General features: G+C 40.8%; 2 protein-coding genes across 5 annotated transcripts in view; one reads left to right on the top strand and one right to left on the bottom strand.

Annotated features, from left to right (window-relative positions):
* urb1 (URB1 ribosome biogenesis homolog) overlaps window positions 1–10,867 on the bottom strand; it is a 72,796-nt gene extending 61,929 nt beyond the window's left edge. Inside the window, exons 1-4 of the mRNA XM_078409607.1 lie at window positions 10,554–10,867; window positions 7,345–7,484; window positions 3,595–3,746; window positions 1,870–2,002 (exon numbers count right to left, since the gene is read on the bottom strand). Of these exons, the coding sequence (XP_078265733.1) occupies window positions 1,870–2,002; window positions 3,595–3,746; window positions 7,345–7,484; window positions 10,554–10,686 (558 nt within the window). The 5' untranslated portion in view covers window positions 10,687–10,867. The remainder of the gene's footprint in view (window positions 1–1,869; window positions 2,003–3,594; window positions 3,747–7,344; window positions 7,485–10,553) is intronic.
* On the top strand, window positions 10,140–21,544 carry hemk2 (HemK methyltransferase 2, ETF1 glutamine and histone H4 lysine). 4 transcript variants are annotated; one of them, XM_078409609.1, is made up of 7 exons: window positions 10,140–10,239; window positions 14,140–14,271; window positions 15,689–15,775; window positions 16,694–16,784; window positions 18,303–18,386; window positions 18,943–19,084; window positions 20,139–21,544. In XM_078409609.1, the coding sequence occupies exons 2-7, from the start codon at window positions 14,144–14,146 to the stop codon at window positions 20,243–20,245; spliced, it is 639 nt and encodes a 212-aa protein (XP_078265735.1). In that variant the 5' UTR covers window positions 10,140–10,239; window positions 14,140–14,143; the 3' UTR covers window positions 20,246–21,544. The 4 variants fall into 4 exon arrangements, with proteins under 4 accessions (XP_078265735.1, XP_078265737.1, XP_078265736.1 ...); XM_078409611.1 differs by lacking the exon at window positions 10,140–10,239 and adding an exon at window positions 10,558–11,562 and having other exon boundaries at window positions 20,197–21,544; XM_078409610.1 differs by lacking the exon at window positions 10,140–10,239 and adding an exon at window positions 10,559–11,562 and having other exon boundaries at window positions 20,627–21,544.
* Window positions 21,545–21,774: the final 230 nt, after the last annotated feature.

Genomic DNA, 21,774 nt, shown 5'->3' with positions numbered 1-21,774 from the left:
GGTTGTTGTTCAAAAGTCAAAAGAGTCAAGACTGTTTAATTTTCATATGCACCGACAGAACAATGAAATTCTTACTTGCAGCAACACAATGGGTTTGCAAACATAGTACTCAATAGTACTGCATGCCCAACAAGACCAAGGAACTAATTCTTGACCATAAAGGGGAAGTCAGGAGACTACGTGCCAGTTTTCATCAATGGGTCAGTGTCGGCAAGAGTTAGGTTCAAATTCCTGGAGGTTAACATCTCAGATGGCTTGTCCTGGGCCGAGCACATAGATGTAACAATGAACAAAGTGCACCAGCGCCTGTACTTTCTCAGAAGTTTAAACAGATTTGATAAGATCTAAATACTCAAAGCTTTACCGAGGTACTGTAGAAAGTATCCTGACTGGTTGCATCCTGGCCTTATATGGCTGTTCTAATGCACAGGAACACAAGAGGTTGCAGAGGAAGTCAGCAAGGTCCATCGTGGGCACAGCCTCCCATCTATGAAAGAATCTACATTAGGCAGCATCTATCACCATGGATCTCTACCGTTCAGGGAATGCCTTCGTCTCACTGCTACCATCTGGTGGTGTGGGACAGCCTGATGTCCCACGACCCTAAGTGCAGGAACAGCTACTTTCCTTCAACTATCAGGTTATTAAATCAGAGTCCAATTCTAACACAGTATTCATGTGGAAATACCATTGAGGGAGTGTCATTAGACACGGTGGCACAGTGGAAGAGTTGCTGCCTTACAGCGCCAGAGACCTGGGTTCAATCCCAACTATGAGTGTTGTCTGCACGGAGTTTGTATGTTCTCCCCATGACCTGTGTTGGTTTTCTCTGGTTTCCTCCCACACTCCAAAGATGTATAGCTTTGTAGGCAAATTGGTGCGGTGAAAATTGTAAATTGTCTCTAGCGTGAGTAGGATTGTGTTACTGTGTGGGAATCGCTGGCCGGGGCGGAATCGGTGGGCAAAAGGGCCTGTTTCCACGTTGTATTTCTAAACTGAACATGGAGGAAAGAGAACAACTGCATGGCTGTGATGTTCTCTGGTGTGCTCGAGTAGGAATTGTGCCTAAATGCAGTGTTTACTAATATATCTCATAGAATAGTACAACACAGGAATAAGCCCTTTGGCCCACAATGTCCATGCCAACCATGGTGCCGAGTTAAATTAATCTCCTCTGCCTGCACATGATCTTCTGGGATCATGCGAGGCTAGCGAAGATACAAAGATCTTTGTCAAGGACCCTACAATCTTCTCTCTTGCCTCTCTCAATAACCTGGGATAGGCCCCATCAGGCCATGGGAATTTATCCACCTTAATGTTTTTCAAGAGCTTTAACACTGCCTCCTTCGTGATCTCAAACTGTCCTAGCATATTAAGGCTAACTAGAGGACTCCTACTTCCAGCTGGTTAATGAATGAACCTGGAATCATTAAGATCTATACTCTCCATTATGCCATCCATCCACAGGGGACTGAGAATGCTGAAGATGTGTTTTAATTGAGATTGTGAATGTTATTCAATTTACTACATTGCTGAAGAAATTGGTTTGATTGCATGCATCCACCCAATCGTTTAGTTTGGGAGCAGAATTTGCATTGTTCAACACAATAATGATAGCTAAATAAAGCTAAGTCGCGGGATGGAGACCAAGTCTAAAATAATACATCGGTACCATATCATCAGATAACGCCACACACTGAGGACCTAATATGTAAAATACTGCACTGTTCTCTGACATGGCATTGCAACAATATGCCAGAAGACTGGGATACACTGGGCAACATTCTTTAAAAAGCACGAGTGAAATCATCAGTGCAAAATTCAAAGTTTACAAGTACGAGTTAAACCTTTACAGGCCAAAACACTTACTGCTCCATCTCTCTTTTTCAATAAGCCTGCGAGGAATTTGCTGTTGAAATCAAAGTGGCCAAAGAAATCTCGTGCGGCTTCTGTACCTTGGCTTACCATTGCACACAATAAGCCAAGGCATACTTTGGTACATCTACAACATAAGAGTAATCAAATCAAGTAGAACTCAAAATACATTTCATGGATGACCATTGTTGTCACGAGAATTATGTTATATTTTACTATTAAAATCTGAATGTTAAAGTGAAAAGCAGAACTAGATTATGCAATTTAATTTTTTGCCAGTATGACATATGTCAGCTCATTAAATAAAGTTGCTTTCAAATTTACCACTGTCACCTCCTGACCTATACCTATAATATTACATCGACAAAGTACTCTTCTCATACATCAACTTGTTTAGAGTGGAAAAGGGCAAAATTATATGTCTTGTAGTTATTCCAAGGTTCAAGCAATGTGGAAATTCCACGATGTTTTCCTGAAATGAAGGGAAAAAAACTCTCTAAAAATTTCACCAATTAGGTTATAAAGATGTAACGAGATTAACCTCCAAAATATGCATTATGTAATTCCAGCTCCCAAGCCAAATTCTGATCCCAGTGCCTTTACTGGTTTCTATTTGTCTGAATTCCCAATCTAAGCATCATTTATACATAAAATTCTGCATCAAAATTTTAAATGGTTATCACAGAGAGTATAATAAATCTCCATCAATAAACCGATAGATGAAATCTGGTTGCTCATAAAAAGGGCTAAACTATCTTCCCTTGACACTTTTGACAAAATGTTTGTATCTAACATATTAATTTACACTGTCTTTTCCAAAGCCAATATATAGCATTACTACATATGGACCGTGACACCTGTGTGAGCTCTTGCAAACAGCATCCCAATTAGCCTGTGTGTGCCGGACCATAAAATCTCATTCCTACCTCTTGTATCAGATAAATATTTCTACCTCTTTTTCATTTTTTAATTCTTTAAATCACTCTGAAAGCCTTCCAGTTTATCGCTACATATTTGTTAATCGAAGTACAAAAGACCAGTATTTTGCCATAGGTTTTATTTAGAAAAGGTAGCACACATAAGCAAAGTTTTATATTCAAAATTCATTCCTGGATTTGTGGATGTAACATGGGTTAGAAATTCATATCACTATTGAGGGTGCACTTAACTAATGCAGGCACTGTTGTTCAGATCAAATGTCAAACTAAGGCCATATAATAATAACGTAAAACATCCCAAGGCAATTCTCAGAAGCATCAAAGATAAATTATGGCTACATTCGCACAATGCTAATTGCAATAATTAAAGAAAATGACTGTGGAAACAAAGAACTGCAGATGCTGGTTAATACATAAAGGGAAACAAAGTGCTGGAGTAACTCAGCAGGTCAGGCAGCGTCTCTGGAGAACATTGTTAGGTACCGTTTCAGTCCAGTCAGAAGATGGGTCTCAACCCGAAACATCACCTATCCTTGTTAAAGATTTAACATAAAGGTTTAACATAATTAATGGTGTCTGCAAGTCCTGACGTATTATTTTAAGAACCACTGAATGTCACAATGAATTTTCATTGTTTCAATTCCCATACCAGCTCCTTGGGCCTCGACCCGAAACGTCCCCAATTCCTTCTCTCCAGCGATGCTGCCTGTCCCACTGAGGTACTCCAGCTTTTTGTGTCTATCCTTGGCCAATAGTTGTCAGGTTACATTACAAAACTAACCTGAGATTTGCTGAGTGGAGTGCTGTATATATAGACTTCATGTAAGTATTCAGCAACTTCTTCACTATGTTCATTCCCACTGCACTAAAATGGGATAGATCACTGGCAGTCCTCAGCAAAATGGCCTCCAAGGCCTGGAAAATTAAAATGATCTGTAAGACAATGGAAAAGATTGATTTTATTTCCCATCAAAGATATTAAATACACGCCTGTTTACTTATTAGACTGGCCCATAGCACCGCTTATAAAAAATGGGATTAACCACATTTACGGGATAATGCAGCAATATAGCAAAGTACCTTGTGTTTAAAATAGAAATATTTAAAAAAAAATGTAATACTGCTATATTTATTGGTAAAGAATAATTATTGGTAAATCTTTGTACATTTTACATGGCAGTTCAGAAGAATTTGGTGTAAAATAATCACATCTTTCTCACTTGAAGTACGAGATGTGAAATGTGTAGAGCAGAAGAAAAGAACTGCAGATGCTGTTTACTACACAAAAGGACAAAAGTGCTGGAGTAACTCAGCAGGTCAGGTAGCATCTCTGGAGAACACAGATTGGTGATGCTTCGGGTCGAGTCCATTCGGATTGTGAAGCTAGAGGGAGGAAAGCACCGGGGAGGATATGGAAGGGAGAAGTAGGTGGGGGAGATGTTACCTAAAGTAGGAGAATTCAACGTTCACACAGTTGGCTTGTACCAAGTGGAAAATGAGGTGTTGTTCTTCCAGTTTGTGTGTGGTCTCACTCTGGCATTGGAGGAAGCCCAGGACAAAAAGGTCAGCCTGGGAATGGGAGTTAAAATGGTTAGCAACTGTGAGATCCAGTTGGCCTCAGTGAATCGAGTGCAAGTGTTCAGCTAAACGGTCGCCGAGTCTACGTTTGGTCTAACAGTTCAGGATATTTGGTCTCTCAGTACAGGATCCATATTGGGTACTGGATGTGGGTCCCTTGAAGACAGAAGCAGGGGAATTTATTATGGGGAACAAAGAAATGGCAGACGAGTTAAACCGTTACTTTGGATCTGTCTTCACTGAGGAAGATACACACAATCTCCCAAATGTTCTAGGGGCCGGAGAACCTAGGGTGATGGAGGAACTGAAGGAAATCCACATTAGCCAGGAAATGGTTTTGGGTAGACTGATGGGACTGAAGGCTGATAAATCCCCAGGGCCTGATGGTCTGCATCCCAGGGTACTTAAGGAGGTGGCTCTAGAAATAGCGGAAGCATTGGAGATAATTTTTCAATGTTCTATAGATTCAGGATCAGTTCCCGTGGATTGGAGGATAGCAAATGTTATCCCACTTTTTAAGAAAGGAGGGAGAGAGAAAACAGGTAATTATAGACCAGTTAGTCTGACATCAGTGGTGGGGAAGATGCTGGAGTCAATTATAAAAGACGAAATTGCTGAGCATTTGGATAGCAGTAACAGGATCATTCCGAGTCAGCATGGATTTACGAAGGGGAAATCATGCTTGACAAATCTACTGGAATTTTTTGAGGATATAACTAGGAAAATTGACAGGGGAGAGTCAGTGGATGTGGTGTACCTCGACTTTCAGAAAGCCTTCGACAAGGTCCCACATAGGAGATTAGTGGGCAAAATTAGAGCACATGATATTGGGGGTAGGGTACTGACATGGATAGAAAATTGGTTGACAGACAGAAAGCAAAGAGTGGGGATAAATGGGTCCCTTTCAGAATGGCAGGCAGTGACCAGTGGGGTACCGCAAGGTTCGGTGCTGGGACCCCAGCTATTTACGATATACATTAATGACTTAGATGAAGGGATTAAAAGTACCATTAGCAAATTTGCAGATGATACTAAGCTGGGGGGTAGTGTGAATTGTGATGAAGATGCAATAAGGCTGCAGGGTGACTTGGACAGGTTGTGTGAGTGGGCGGATACATGGCAGATGCAGTTTAATGTAGATAAGTGTGAGGTTATTCACTTTGGAAGTAAGAATAGAAAGGCAGATTATTATCTGAATGGTGTCAAGTTAGGAAGAGGGGATGTTCAATGAGATCTGGGTGTCCTAGTGCATCAGTCACTGAAAGGAAGCATGCAGGTACAGCAGGCAGTGAAGAAAGCCAATGGAATGTTGGCCTTCATAACAAGAGTTGAATATAGGAGCAAAGAGGTCCTTCTACAGTTGTACCGGGCCCTGGTGAGACCGCACCTGGAGTACTGTGTGCAGTTTTGGTCTCCAAATTTGAGGAAGGATATTCTTGCTATTGAGGGCGTGCAGCGTAGGTTCACTAGGTTAATTCCCGGAATGGCGGGACTGTCGTATGTTGAAAGGCTGGAGCAATTAGGCTTGTATACACTGGAATTTAGAAGGATGAGGGGCGATCTTATTGAAACATATAAGATAATTAGGGGATTGGACACATTAGAGGCAGGAAACATGTTCCCAATGTTGGGGGAGCCCAGAACAAGGGGCCACAGTTTAAGAATAAGGGGTAGGCCATTTAGAACGGAGATGAGGAAGAACTTTTTCAGTCAGAGTGGTGAAGGTGTGGAATTCTCTGCCTCAGAAGGCAGTGGAGGCCAGTTCGTTGGATGCTTTCAAGAGAGAGCTGGATAGAGCTCTTAAGGATAGCGGAGTGAGGGGGTATGGGGAGAAGGCAGGAACGGGGTACTGATTGAGAGTGACATGATCGCATTGAATGGCGGTGCTGGCTCGAGGGGCTGAATGGTCTACTCCTGCACCTATTGTCTATTGATGCCGTAGATGAGGAAGAAGAGATGAACCTCTGTCTCACCTGGAAGGACTGTTGTGGTCTCTGAATGGAGGTGATGGAGGAGGAACAGGGACAGGTGTTACATATCCTGCAGTTGCTGGGGAAAGTATGTGGGGAGGAGGTGGCTTGTGTGGGTAGGGATGAGTCAACCAAGGATTTGAGATGATGATATTTAAGTCTTATCAGATGCAGATGTTACAAAATTGCATAATCTCCAAGTCATCAACTTGTGCAAAAATGATTTAATTTATAATTTAAATTTATTTTTGAACAGAATCTTCACTGTCAATGTGAAGACCAAGAAAACCAAACACTTCTGTCATAAAAGGATTAACTACAACTTAATCAGCATTAGCAGACATTGTTGTGATTTTCTGTTAACTGAACAACCTATCCAATTTAACAGGCAGGGTTGAATTGTGAGCCACCCGGTTGCAAATCATCTCGCTTGGCCAAACACTCAAGTTCAATTCTACTGCTGGACATCATTTGACAAAACACTGATTAGTTTAATTTAGTTTAGAGATACAGTGCGGAAAAAGGCCCTTCGGCCTACCGAGTCCGCACCGACCAGCGATTCCTGCTCATTAACAGTACCCTACACACACTGGGGACAATTTTTACATTCATACCAAGCCAGTTAATCTACAAACCTGTACATCTTTGAAGTGTGGGAGGAAACTGAAGATCTCGGAGAGAACCCACGCAGGTCACAGGGAGAACGTATAAAGTCCGTACAGACAAGCACCCATAGTCAGGATCGAACCCGAGTCTCTGGCACTGTAAGACAGTAGCTCTATCGCTACCTCACCAGCTGATTAGCTGTGGAGAGGGGCACTTCACATTTTTCTCCCATTATCACAGGCTTGGCAGATTTGTAAATGATGACCCATTCATTTAGTAAATAATGGTAATACTTAGAGCTAATTAGTTTCAACTTTGTTTTGCACTGGCAATTCAAATGTTTTATTTTACTCAAATTTTAACAAAAAAAAAATCACCTCATTTTCTGGTCTCTTCTCTCCATCAAGAAGTTTAAAGATATCTGCACATTCAGCTGAAATCTTTATGTACCCCTCCACAACATCATAGTATTCAGAGCAAGGCAATTGTCTGGCTATATAAATAAATTCTGCTAAACCTGAAAAAAATATAAAGAGAGTTTTAATATTGAAGATGTTTACAATTATTAAGTGTTCATGTAAAAGAGTAAAATCCATATGTTAGGTATCTGAATTTTTTTAAATTGTGAAATTGCAATTTTTCCTCATATTAACATGGTTCACATTTCAAGTATAGGCTGCTTCTTTCCATATTTAGATGTTGACAAACCAGTTGCATAAATGACCATATTACCAAATAGATATCAAATCTACACCGGGTTACAGAATGATTCAATTCCTCCTCTATTTTCTTTCTGTATCCTTCATTTCTTCCTTCCCCATAAACATCCCCCAGATATTACCACTGTCCTACATACTAGCAATAACTTACTTACTTTACTAATTTACCCACTCGTCTTTCAGATGTGAAAGAAACCAGGATACCATGGGAAATCCTTGAAGAATGTGCAGACACCAAACAGATAGCACTGGATTGAATCCCAACCATTCGAACTGTGAGGTAGCAACTCTATTTGCTGCTTCACTGTGCGCTGCCCCCCCCCCCCCCCCTCCCCAGGTGAACAATATACATTCTTATTCATCAAACATCCAAGAACTATTGGAATAAAACTCTGCCCAATAACCAGAACAAAAGTTTGGGCAAGTCATTGAGTTTGTTTTGTTCCATTGTTCATTGATTATATTACTATACTGCAATTATAATTTCCCTTACAACTTTTGCCATTTTTAATCACTGTCCCAACTATATAACTCAGTAACATTTAAATTAGGAAAATTCCACATTTTCCAAGTCTCCCTCAATAACATAAGCCTGTCTGTGATTTGGTACAACTATTGATGGCAAGTGCATATTTTCTTTTTCCTTTGATTTGTAGGAAAGTGCCTCAATGCTATCAATGCTTTTGCTTCCATCTTCGAGGAAATGCACGTCCCAATAAAAAACCTACCCTGATATTTTTACAATGCCACCAGTCCTCCAAAGAGAAAGTGTCTGTGGTGTTTACAGGGTGGTAACATGACATCCTGCATTTTCTCCACCACTCACAGGGATGAATAATTAGCTGCTTTTGCTTAAATATGATCAAGAGATATAGGCTTATTAATGATCCATTCCATGCTGCTCTGATAAAGCGGTCTACTTGAAACATCAACTATTATGCCACGGATAAGTAAAACAAGGATTTTAATACAAAAAAGCAGGAGAAAAGTACTGAAGATAGGCATAAAAAGCTGGAGTAACTCAGCGGGACAGGCAGCATCTCTGGAGAGAAGGAATGGGTGACGTTTTGGGTCGAGACCCTTCTTCAGAAACCAAGATCAGAAATAAAAAAACAGAAACCAAAGTCAGAAATCAAAACCCAGAAGACATAGGTTTACGGTGAGAGGGGCAAGATTTAATAGGATCCTTCATCCAGTCTGAAGAAGGGTCTCGACCTGAAACATCGTTCACTTCTATCCAGAGATGCTGCCTGTCCCACTGAGTTACTCCAGCTTTTTGTGTCTATCTTTGGTTTAAACCAGCATCTGCAGTTCCTTCCTACACAGGAGAAAAGTACAAATCAAAATAAAGTATGACTTGAAATATGATGTTTTATATGCAGCCTTGCCTGAGATTGCAACACAAGTGGAAAATGTGTTGAGCCTTTGAATCCAACACATCAATCTCTGACAAATCCGCCACATTCAATGCGATCACATCATATCCCAATGTGGCCTCCTTTACATTGGCGAGAGCAAACATAGCCTACACGATCTTTTCGCCATACACTTGCAATCCATCAATCAAGGCCTGCTGAAGCTCCCAGTTCCTAACCATGTTAAGTCCCCTTTCCATTCCCAAACTTACATTTGCTCTTGGCCTCTTCCATTGTCAGAGTGAGGCAACACACAAACTGGAAGAACAGTACCTTATATTCTGCTCGAGTAGTTTACAGCCCAACATTAGGCAATTCTGCAATTTCAAAATAAGAACCCCACAACCCCTCCCCACCCAGTCAGATTTCTCCCACAACTCTTGCTCCTTTCCCTTTCTCCAAACGTTTGTCTCCCATCCCAGAGTCCCATATTTACCTTATCCCATATTTACCTTACCCCCAACCTCCCTTCCCCCCCAAGTCACACCTCCTCTTATCTGAAAACATTTTGTCTCCTTTTCACCACTACCCTTTCTCACTTACTCCACCCATCTGTCAGGACCCCCTTCACCATATTCACCATGTCAGATTTTGCCGCATCAGCTCCTTTCTTTTCCAGCTCCGCCCCCCTTCACTGAAGAAGGGTCCCGACCGTAAATCTCACCCGTCCATTCCCTCCACCCATTGCTGCCCGACCCGCTGAGTTCCTCCAGCACTGCTTTTCCTTCAAGATTCCAGCATTTGCAGTTTTTTGTGTCTCTTCTCTCTACTGAGCAGCACTGACAGGAATGGCACAATTTACATCCCTGCCTTACTCTAGATATTCTCACTCAGACAAATATGGAAGGATTTAATAACTAAACACTGGAAAATGTTTGCTGGCAGATGCAGTGGAGAGGGATAAGTGCCCTCATTTCTCCATGACAATTGGCCACGTTTTGCTGTTTATGCTTTGATTTTCAGCCGCCTGGTGGCCAAATTGACGAGAAATTGTCGGGTCAAACCCGCAGTCCATATGTACCAGACCTCATGGCAGGAGAAATGTTTTTGCTTTATAAATCAGCATTAAGCAACTTTTAGGAGGAAGAGCTCGTTTCAAAATGCAAAGCAACTCATGAAAGTGACAAAGCCGATGAAAGTAAGGTAATATGCACCAAAAGCAGAGTGGGGAAGAGATTAAATTTCGCATAGTGTTGGAACGAACTACAAAAGATGCTGGTTTACATCGGAGATAGGCACAAAAAGCTGGAGTAACTCAGCGGGACAGGCAAGGTCTCTGGCGAGACGTTTTCGGGTCGAGACCCTTCTTCAGACTGAGAGTCAGGGGAGAGGGAGACACAGTCAGAGATAAATAATGTAAGCTGTGTGAAAATGAGACATCAAAGAGGAAGCGGCTCCAAGGAAAATGTAGCTCAAGGATCATTGTTCTGCAGCTTGTTATACAGTGCTCACCTTTCGCCACTTCCTCGGGATTCCTCAGCATGTTTTTAAACTCAGTCCCGGTGAACTCCAGGGCCACAGATTTGGCCACTTTCAACGCCGTCGCATCGGTTGCAGAGTCGATGCGCTTCCTTTTCTTCGCCATGGCTGACCGGGCTGGTCACTGAGGACGGCTGACCGACCGGGCTGATCGCTGAGGACGGCTGACCGGCGAGGATGGCTGACCGGGCTGGTCGCTGAGGACGGCTGATCGCTGAGGATGGACGCAGGGTTTCCCTCCTCTCCTCTCCTCCCCGCCTCACACACGCAGACCCAGCCCGCCGGAACTGTCCGTCCCCGCTTACACTCCGGCGGGGAACCCACAGCTCACTCACTGCACTGTCTCTGGTGCAAACTATCTTTGCTCTGGCGTTTGTCACCCCCCTCCCTCCTGCACGTTGAACACGGAACGCAAGATAACAGGAGAAAATCACAAGGAGAAAACCGCAGTCTGATGCTGGTTGACAAAACAAAAACCCCGACAAACTGCTGGAGTAACTCAGGAGGGGGGGGAACCTCACCACGTATCCCGCTTACAACCACCGCGGGGACGTTGTCGTTGCCCTGGCGACCGGAGTTGACTAGGCCGCAAGGCCCGAGTCTCAGCCCCGGCGGGTGTCGGATCGCTGCTCCTCCCGGATCCCCTTGGGGCTGTTTTTCCGAGGAGCCGACAGCGACCGGCCTCTCCCGGCGCTGAGCCGCCGTGGTCGGTGATCTCTCTACGGAAGGCCCGCCGCCGGCCTGGGCCTGGGCCCGGGATCAGGGACATCGGCAGCACATGTGTCCGACAATACAGGCAGCGTGGGTCGCCTCAGGACAACTAACTGTACCATCATCGCCGCAGATAATGATCCTTATCAATCCAAACCCCCAGTCGTAGTTATCCAGGAACAAGTTAATTTGGAGCTGTGCTCCAATTTCATCGACCCGACAAAACACCCTATATATTATATACACATATATTTATATCAATATCAATTTGGTAAGCAAGTTGTAGGCTGCGTTAAAAGACACAAAAAACCTGGGGTAAATCAGCATCTCTGGAGAATAGGAATGGGTGACGTTTTGGGTCGAGACCCTTTAGACAGAGTCAAGGGAAAGGGAAACGAGAGATAAAGACGGTGATGTAGAGAGGCACAGAACAAATGAATGAAAGATATGTTTAAAAAAAAGTAACGATGAGGCCATTGTTAGCTGTGGTCTAGGTGAAAATGAATACAGACAATGAGACTCAACAAGACGACTTTAAAGCTGATACGACTTGGTTGGGGGAGGTATGGAGAGAGGGGGGAATGCAAGGGTTACTTGAAGTTAGAGAAATCATATTCATACCACTGGGCTGTAAGCTGTCCAAGCAAAATATGAGATGCTGTTCCTCCAATTTGCATTTGGCTTCACTCTGACAATTGAGGAGGCCTAGTAGGACAGAAATGTCAATGTGGGTAGGGGAAGCAGTAGGCTGCATTTGTTTGCATTAATAAGGATTGTGAGGCGGGGGGAGAGGAGGGAAACCCGGCGTACATGCTCAGCGATCAGCCGGTCAGCGATCAGCCGTCCTCAACAGGTTTCCAGTTTTGTGAACATGAACAATTGTTCCAGTGGCAATTGGGACTTTGTCAGATTCGCAAGACATTGCAGATGCTGGAATTTTGAGCAACAAAGTGCTGGAGAAAATGTGGGTCAGGCAGCATCCATCCATTCCATCCAAAGATGTTGCCTGGTGGATCTCTTTTGCAACCTTTCCAACTTAATGATATATTTCCTATAGCTGGCGATCAGAAATGCATGCAGTACTCTCACCAACAACTTGTACGGCTATATCATGATGTCCCGATCTTTGTACTTAATACCTTCCAAATGAAGGCAAAAATGCCAAGCTCCTCCTTCACCACACTGTCCACATGACTTGCTATTTTTAGGGAACTATGCACCTGTACTCCCAGATCACTTTCTCCAAAGATGTACAGATTTGTAGGTTAATTAGCGTGGTCTAATTGGTAAATTCTCCCCAGTGTGTGTATGTGATAGTGTTAGTGTGTGGGGATAGCTGGTCAGCATGGACTCGGTGGGCCGAAGGACTTGTTTCTGTGCTGTATCTCTAAACTAAACTAAACTAAACTAAATTCACCAATAACACACATTTCATCCACTGGATGGTCTCCCTAACTGGTTCCATTTGCCCTTCGTCTCTCCCTTAAATGATTTCCATTATCACTTATTAGATTCCAGCACTTGTAGCCATTGTGTCCCCACTTGTTACCCTCCATCTTCACCTTCCCCTCTCCCCACTTGGCTCCATCTGCCCTCTTTTTCTTCCTTTCATGTTTTTATCTAAAACCCACCTATCTGTTCCCCAACTCCACGACTCCTTCTTCCCCACCTGGTTGCTGCGCATCATTCCTTACCTCTCCTCAGTTCACCTATCAGCTCCTGTCTAAACCCAGTGCATCATAGAAACATAGAAAATAGGTGCAGAAGTAGGCCATTTGGCCCTTCGAGCCAGCACCACCATTCAATATGATCATGGTTGATTCCTCTACACTCAGTCCAAATGCAGAATCCAAATTGTTGACTTTTTTGCCAATAGATGCTGCTTGTCCCCTTTATTTTTTGTGCTCCAAATTCCAGCAACTGCAATCTCTTGTGTCATGACCTTGCAACTTTGATGAGAAAAGAACACTTCTGCAAAGAAGGGTGATAAGAAATTTGATCAGAGATTAACTTTAAGAGACTTAAAAGTGAAAAGAGATGTGAAGTACATTAGGATTTTTGAATGTGTGGCTTGAGACAAAATTGTTAATGATAGGGTGGAGGAAAATGTGCATGTCCAGATTCCTAATGCACATCACATAGCTTTCCACTTTTCAAAATCTCTCAAAGTTCATTTCTGTGATCTAATTTTTTGTTACCCGTTGCAAGATGAATCATATTGCTTCTGTCTATATGTGAAATTGATAATATTATTTTTTATCAACAAGAATTTGTCAAACATACTCTGAGTGCATTGTGAGGTTTCACTTAAGTGGCTTTGAAGTTAAGAAGTGAAGGACTTCTTTGCAAATGATGAAAGTATTGAAATAAAAGGTCTTCTATTTTAACAGAGGCTTCCATTCATTTCTATTACAAGACTGACACATGGCTTTTTCTTCCTTCAACCAAAAATTGAGAATTTTAAAAACCTCTGGAGCCAGGAAGAATGTTTTCCAATCTGGGTATTTCTCACCAATCATTCTTTCAGGACTTCTTTTCTCACCAGCCCAAATTTCCATTCATATTACACTCCCTCAAAATGATTTATTGAAGTATTTATTTGATAGGGATTGAGGAAAACTTTGCAATTTGGGTTTTGGATATCAGTTATTTATAAAATGTTGGTTTCCATTCACTATATTTTAATGTACCATATTAGAGAGTATAATCTTGACACTGATTTTTTTTTAGTACAGCTCAATATGTGGAGGGTAATCTGAGACGAGATGGTAGTAAGGAAGATGTACAATCGCATAATATCACAGTGTGAGTGCTAAAGAAAGTAATTTGTTCTTTTTTTATTTTAAAGGAGGATGTTTTCAACACCTTACTGTACCCATATTGGACATGGAGAATATGCTGACGTATATGATCCAGCAGAGGACACCTTCCTATTAATGGATGCTTTAGAAAAAGATGTGAAAGAAATACAGAAGCTCTGGTATGTCATTAGTTGAAATGCAACAAAACATGTAATATGCATAAACATTTTCTGTACAATTACTACATTTTGTGTAGCCTATTTTTAAATCAGATCATATGTTAAAAGGATAATGGTAACATGCAATAATTTTGCACCAATCTATTGTGGAGGGAATAACTAAAAGCCTGTTTAAAAAGGTTTGACTGAACATTAGGATTTTAAAATGTTTGGCATAGACAGGTGAGACATGGTTGCCAATGAAAGGAATTTAAGTCACCTGGTTAAGGGAAAAACAGATGTGGTCTATAGTGAGTACAGACCCATCTTTATATGTGGCATTCACTGAACACATTGGAGACTGTTTCCTTGGACTGACAATTCTCTACATTCCTCTTGCTCTTTATTTCGCGACCTGGCATGGACATATCCTCAATACCAGGTTTCTCTTTCCTCGACATATGGCCTTCACCTGCTTCAATAAGTGGTAAAATAATCACTGCATTCAACAACTTAGAAAATGTTTGTAAAATTGTTCTGCAGCTGCAAATAAAGATAAACAGAAAATAGAAACAAAACCAATTCCTACACTGTGAGCTGATGCATTTTCTTTACCTTTTAGCTTCCTGCCTCCTCACTTCAAAAACAGACTTTTTCCAGAATGGACATTGGTAGTCGGATTCCTTGCAAAAAACAATAGACAATAGGTGCAGGAGTAGGCCATTCGGCCCTTCGAGCCAGCACCACCATTCAATGTGATCATGGCTGATCATTCTCAATCGGTACACCGTTCCTGCCTTCTCCCTATACCCCCTGACTCCGCTATACTTAAGAGCTCTATCTAGCTCTCTCTTGAATGCATTCAGAGAATTGGCCTCCACTGCCTTCCGAGGCAGAGAATTCCACAGATTTACAACTCTCTGACTGAAAAAGTTTTTCCTCATCTCCATTCTAAATGGCCTACCCCGTATTCTTAAACTGTGGCCCCTGGTTTTGGACTCCCCCAACATTGGGAACATGTTTCCTGCCTCTAACCGTGTTCAACCCCTTAATAATCTTATATGTTTCGATAAGATCCCCTCTCATCCTTCTAAATTCCAGTGTATACAAGCCTAGTCGCTCCAGTCAAGACAAAGGATATTTTGTTCATGGGTAATATTGTGATACAATAAGTCATGACGGGGACAGAAATTTATCTTGTGTTGTTTTGTTCAACATTTATGTCATAATACATACACATTGAACTTTGCTTCAGCAATTCAGTTCCAAGGATTCTGTAGCTGCTGGATAAGCAATTTTACCAAATACATATTCCACATTTTCAGGATCAAATAAATAAGTATATTATTTAATGATTCTGTGAACAAGCCATGTCATATATAAATACGATAAAACGTTGCCTACTTTCTACTAAATAATGAAAATAATATTTTTCCAGTCCCGGTATTTGCCTTGAAGTTGGAACAGGATCTGGTGTGGTCTCTGTGTTCCTAGCTTCCATGGTTGGGCCTACCTCATTATATCTGTAAGTAATTGATCTGTCACATTATTATTTGTTCTAGATTATTAAATATGTGAATTCCAAAATTAATAACTGTGTCTAAAATTAAAATGAGCTCAGAATTCTACATAATTTGCATTGGGGCTTTATGTTCATAGGGAGGCTGTCAGATAGGTAGATAGTCGTGGTATGAAAAGGAAATGCAGGAGGTATGTCCCATGAAGATTGGAGAGAATGACCTATTAAAATGACTGATTTCTAAACACGCCAGTGTGTTGGTATTCCACTCAATTATTTAAAAAAGAAGTGTCAAAAAAGAAGTGATGTTGTCAAGCTGGAAAGGGTACAGAAAAGATTTACAAGGATGTTGCCAGGGCTAGAGGGTCTGAGCTATTGGTAGAGGTTGAGTAGGCTGGGACTCTATTCATGGAGCGCAGGAGGATGGGGTGATCTGATTGAGGTGTATAAAATCATGAGAGAATAGATCGGGTAGATGCACAGAGTCTCTTGCCCAGAGTAGGTGAATTGAGGACCAGAGGACATAGGTTTAAGGTGAAGGGGAAAAGATTAATAGGAATCTGAGAGATAACCTTTTCACACAAAGGGTGGTTGGTGCATGGAACAAGCTGCCAGAAGAAGTAGTTGAGGCTGGGACTATCCCAACATTTAAGAAACAGTTAGACAGGTACATGGATAGGACAGGTTTGGAGGGATATGGACCAAACGCGGGCTGGTGGAACTAGTGTAGCTGGGACATGTTGGCCGGTGTGGGCAAGTTTGGCCAAAGGGCCAATTTCCACACTGTATGATTCTATGACTTCAAGTGGGTTCAAGAGAAAAGAAATTGCTTTTCAAAGTTTTAACTTCAGAGATATTTTCTGACAGATATGGTAGAATAAGATGAATCTTGATGTGTGTCCTTTTAAACATTTTGATTTATAGCTGTACAGATATTAACTCCTTGGCTGCTGCTTGCACGTTAGAAAGTGCCAGGCAAAATGGGGTGAACATCCAGCCAATCATTACTGATCTGGTAAGTTGTGAATTTGAGCCAAGGTAAAATTATTCTAAAGCACGTAAGGGATATCTAAAATAAGAAGACATAGGTTTAGACTAAGAGCAGAGTTTTAAAGGAGAATTTCGAGAGAAATATTTTGCACAGAAAATGACTCGAACTCACTGTCAGAGGAGATGGTGGAATCAGGTATAGTGACTACATTTTAAAGAAATTTAAACAGCACTTAAACATCAATGTATAAAAGGTACACACCTAGTGTGGGGAAATAAGATTAGTGTGGATGGGAAAAAAGGTCAGCAAAGATACTATGGGTTGCAGGGCCTATTTTTGTGCATACCATTGTATGACTAAATGATGTTGCATTCTTATCTTATACTTATATGATAGAGAAGGAAGAATGGTGACTCTCAGGAACCATCAGGCTCTTGAACTATACTTTATAATACTAAACAGAATGCTATCTCAGCACTGAATTACTAAGAACTGTATAGGGATTGCATTACATACTTATGAACCATTATGGTCTTAAAAAAGACACAAAGTGCTGAAGTAACTCAAAGGGTCAGGCAGCGTCACTAAAGAACATTGATAGGTGACATTTGAAGAAGGATCCCGACTCATAATGTCACCTATCTATGTTCTTCAGAGATGTTGCCTGACCCACTGAGTTCCTCCAGCACTTTGTATCTTCTTTTTTGTAAACCAGCATCTGCAGTTCTTTGTTTCTACTATTATGGTCTAGTTACCTAGTATAATTGATAATTTATTGTACTGTTGTTTATTGTCTCTTCAATTGTTATGTTTTTGCCATAATATGCCTTAAAAGATATAATAATAATTTCATTGTTCTGTTCCCAGTGGATATGACAATTAAACACTCTTGACTTGAATGCTAAATACCGTTTACTCAGAGGTCCAAGTCAAGCACTCCTGACCTTGCATAGGCTCCTATTGAAAAGTTTAAAAAAAAGGTATTCAAGTTGTTGCCCTGTTTCTGCTGCTGCCATTTTGATAAGTTCTTGATTCATCCCCCTATTGGTATAAATCTGGGCTGCCACCTGTATACCTGTATGTAAATATTTGAGAGGCTGGAAATTCATTTGGGACCAAGGAGTATCATCTGGGTCTTATGGCAGCTCAACTCCATCAAAAGTGCAATTCCTTTTGGAAGGAAACCGAAAGCCCAAGTCACTCAGCCATCCCTCAAAGTAATAATTTTTAAAGTTAGCCTATATGTAATAACAGGGAACTACAGATGCTGGTTTATACCAAGGATAGATACAAAATGCTGGAGTAACTCAGTGGGTGAGGCAACATCCCTGGAGAACATGGATAGGCGACGTTTTGGGTCGGAACCTTTCTTCAGAAGAAACATCGTCCATTTATGTTCTCCAGGGATGCTGCCTCACCTGCTGAATCACTCTATCATTATGTGTCTATTAAAAGTTAGCCTCATGATTTACTTCTGTATCTTGCGTTTATAACTTAACAGCTATAATATCCTTTTCATTTTTCATTGCTTTATATAAACAGGTCACAGGATTATTGCCACGACTGCAAAATCAAGTAGATGTGTTAATATTTAACCCACCTTATGTTGTAACTCCCTCCGAAGAAGTGAGTATAAAAGTGCATATGAACTTAGCAAAAATCAAATGGATCTCAGCAGGTCAGGCTGAGGAGGCAAAGGAATAGTTGATGTTTTAGGTTGAGACCCTGCAATAGGTCTGAGGGTGTAAGTGGGAAATTAGCTTGTATAAAGAGGTGAGGCAGGGGCTGGCGAACCATAAGTAGATCCAGGTAAGGAGAGATTGATGGGCATGTTCAGAAGGTGATGGGAGCAGAGTTTGGCCATTCGAGGTCGTCTACTCCCCCATTCAATCATGGCTGATCTATCTCTCCCTCTTAACCCCATTCTCCTGCCTTATCCCCATAACCCCTGACACCCATACTAATCTAGGTGGGGGATGGAAGGGTAGAGATAGCAACCGAGGCCAGGACATGATTATGGGATGGGGTGGAGATAAGCCACCAGAATGGGTAGAGTGTATGGATAATAAGTTGAAGGCTCTAATGTAAATTTTGTAAATTTCCCCAGTGTGGGACGAATAAAGGAATATATTATTCAATATTTATCTGTTCCCATCCATATTATTGTGTTTTTTCTGCACAGGTTGGTAGTCATGGTATAGAGGCATCTTGGGCTGGTGGTGAAAGAGGTCGTGAAGTAATGGATAGGTTTTTTCCTCAAGTCTCAAGCCTATTGTCCAGTCAAGGAATATTTTATTTAGTTACAGTTCAGGAAAATGACCCAGGTGAGAGAATATGAATTCATGCTCATTTCTTAGAAACTGTTATAAACAAAGGTGAGGAAATATACTCAACACTTTAAATCTTTTGGATCTGTGATATTCTTTTCATTCATTAGTATTGGGCATACATGTTATGCATTTATGAACAGTCAATAGATGGTGATTGAATGCTTTAGGTGAAAGGAAGAGAGAAGTTTACGGAGGAAAAGATACAAAGCTTATTCATAACAAATTTTCCAGTAATCAACCTGACATCTCAAGGTGAAAATCAAATATTTCACAAGGGGAATGGCAAGATAAATACATGTTTATTGTGGTTTGTGGTGCGTTCTCTTTTGTTTGCTTGTGTCTATCAGAGTGAATACTGATAACCACAAGAAGGTGTTGACTAAGGGGGGAAGGGGGGTTGCAGTTTGTGAGAGTTAAACAAGTGAAGATAATATCAGTGGGTTTAACTTCCTCTCTTGGTGGGTTGAACAATTCCCTCAAGCTTGTTGTCCAGGAGGTATTAACACTTTCTTCTGGTCCAGACGTAGATTGCCTGTTGTGTGTATATATGTGAGCTGACAGATTCCAACTAATCAAGAATTCAGTCAGGAAATTTGCATGTCTTATTTCCGAAATCCTAGTGGAAAGTCTTCTCTTCGCACTGTAGATGAAAACCAAATTCAAAGGTCGTGGTGGGGGAGCAGGGTGGTAAAGTGCATCTCCATTATTCCATGCTTCATCATGCTGCCACATGGTATCACGTAAATTTTTTACATATGATTTCCTATAAATATGAAAAAAATGTAAACTAACCTTTGCCTTGAAATTTTTGATTTTTTTAACATTATAGAGAAATGATGAAGTAATTAAATTGTAAATTCAGGCTGCTTCAAATTCTTCTGTATTATCTATATGTTCTTTAATGGCACGTCATTAGTTTTCCAACAGTTTATTTTCTCTTTATAATATGCTCACCTTCTAATGGATGTCCAATTTTGTATTTGCACTTTGGAAATACTTACCTCAAACGATAACACTGCTTCAATCATGTTGGTTTTTTTTTCTACAGAGGAAATAATAGAGTCATTGAACAATTTTAATTTGGAAGGGACTATGTTTATTTCAAGGCAAGCTGGGCGAGAACGTCTATCGGTGCTCAAATTTTGGAAAGCCTGATTGTTGAGTTCTGGTTTTCCCTGTTCATCAAAATCTCAAGAAATCATTCACCGAGGCAGCAAAGGAATGGACTACTTTCATTATGGCTACCCAGGGAGATCTGAGCAATAGCTTCAGACCGCTGTAGTCCAATTAAAATACAGCTGAACATTTAGAACAATTTCAATGGAAAACTGGAGATGGTTCATTACTATGAATGGATATTTAAAACTGCCCCTCAGAAGACTTGTAATTTCAAGGCAATTTTGAATGCAGGTTTTGAAGGTCAATGATTTCATATTATACTTAAAATTGCTTGAGGCAAATCAAAGAAATGTGTATATTGGTAACTTGCAAGGTGCCTGAATAAATCAGTTATTATAGCATTTCCATTTTACAAAGGAATTAATTGGAACAACAACAGTAAAAGAAAAGGAGTGAGCTGCAATCAAATCACATGCTGACATGAAGAATATGATGTGGGACGATCTGAATTCTTTGCCACATAACAGGCAAAGAAACTGTATCTGAGTGCAATAAATCTATGTAAAATGGTAAATTATTGCTTTATACCACATTCCACCTGTGCATTTTGAGGCAATATTGGGCATTTTATGAAAACTGAATATAATTAAGTTAAAATCATTGTTTGAGTACAAATATTCCTTAATGAAAATAAATGATTTTGTTGAAAAGGAAACCTGAAATAATGGTTTAAAGTTGCTTAACTATGTTATATTTTTCATCACCTTAGGGAGACGTACAAAATTATATTTCCAAGACTTACACTACTTGGATAATTGGATTGAATAATTGAACAAAGCTGGCCAGTTTATTAAAAATATATATTTTTAAACTTACAATTGCTGGAATTTGAATACATTGCAGCCAATGTTTGACAGAGGTGGTAGGAATGAGTGTTTCGTGAGGGAGAATATGATGGTAACCAAGCTAGCTTATTTACCCTATATAATCTTGAAGTTCTTGAGTGTTAGATGGAGTTGCATGCGTCGGTTTATTTCAACACACTTCAGAGTTGTGCCTTGTTGGTGGTGAAAGGGTTTTGATGTGCCTGGTGGCATGTCATTCCCAGGATACCCAGCCTCTGACCTGCTTTGAAAGCAATACTATTGATACAGCTGGTGCTGGTCAATGATGACCCCAGGATGTTGATGATGGGGGCTTATTGATGGTAATGTCATTGAATCTTGGAAGTATGTGGTTCAACTCTTGTTGGATGTGGTCACTGTCCGAAATTTGGTGCCATGTAAACATGTAAACATGTCAGGTGATTGAAAAGAGTTTAACAGCAATAAAGAAACCATACTAATATCAAAGTGGTGGTGTATGTGGGGTCAGAGGACCCCAAGTCTACTTTCATTAATAGTTAATGAAATGAGCCCTGACTACAGTGATAGAGCCCATTAAGGCTCAATCATGGACGACATGCACCACACCGATCATAATTCAAGAGAAACAAATCGATTTGGAATACTGTGGAAATAGTTGTCCTGAATATAAATAACAATATATTGCTTTTCAGTAATCCA

Source organism: Rhinoraja longicauda, chromosome 12 (genome assembly GCF_053455715.1).
Source record: "Rhinoraja longicauda isolate Sanriku21f chromosome 12, sRhiLon1.1, whole genome shotgun sequence".
In the NCBI taxonomy this organism is placed as follows: Eukaryota; Metazoa; Chordata; class Chondrichthyes; order Rajiformes; family Arhynchobatidae; genus Rhinoraja; species Rhinoraja longicauda.
This window is presented reverse-complemented; position numbering and strand designations above follow the sequence as displayed.

Excerpts from the sequence above, each read along its gene's own strand:
- hemk2 (XM_078409609.1), top strand. The coding sequence starts at position 14,144 with ATGTTTTCAACACCTTACTGTACCCATATTGGACATGGAGAATATGCT. Across the intron at positions 14,272-15,688 it reads AAAGAAATACAGAAGCTCTG|TCCCGGTATTTGCCTTGAAG; the intron begins GTATGTCATTAG and ends ATATTTTTCCAG. Across the intron at positions 16,785-18,302 it reads AGCCAATCATTACTGATCTG|GTCACAGGATTATTGCCACG; the intron begins GTAAGTTGTGAA and ends TTATATAAACAG.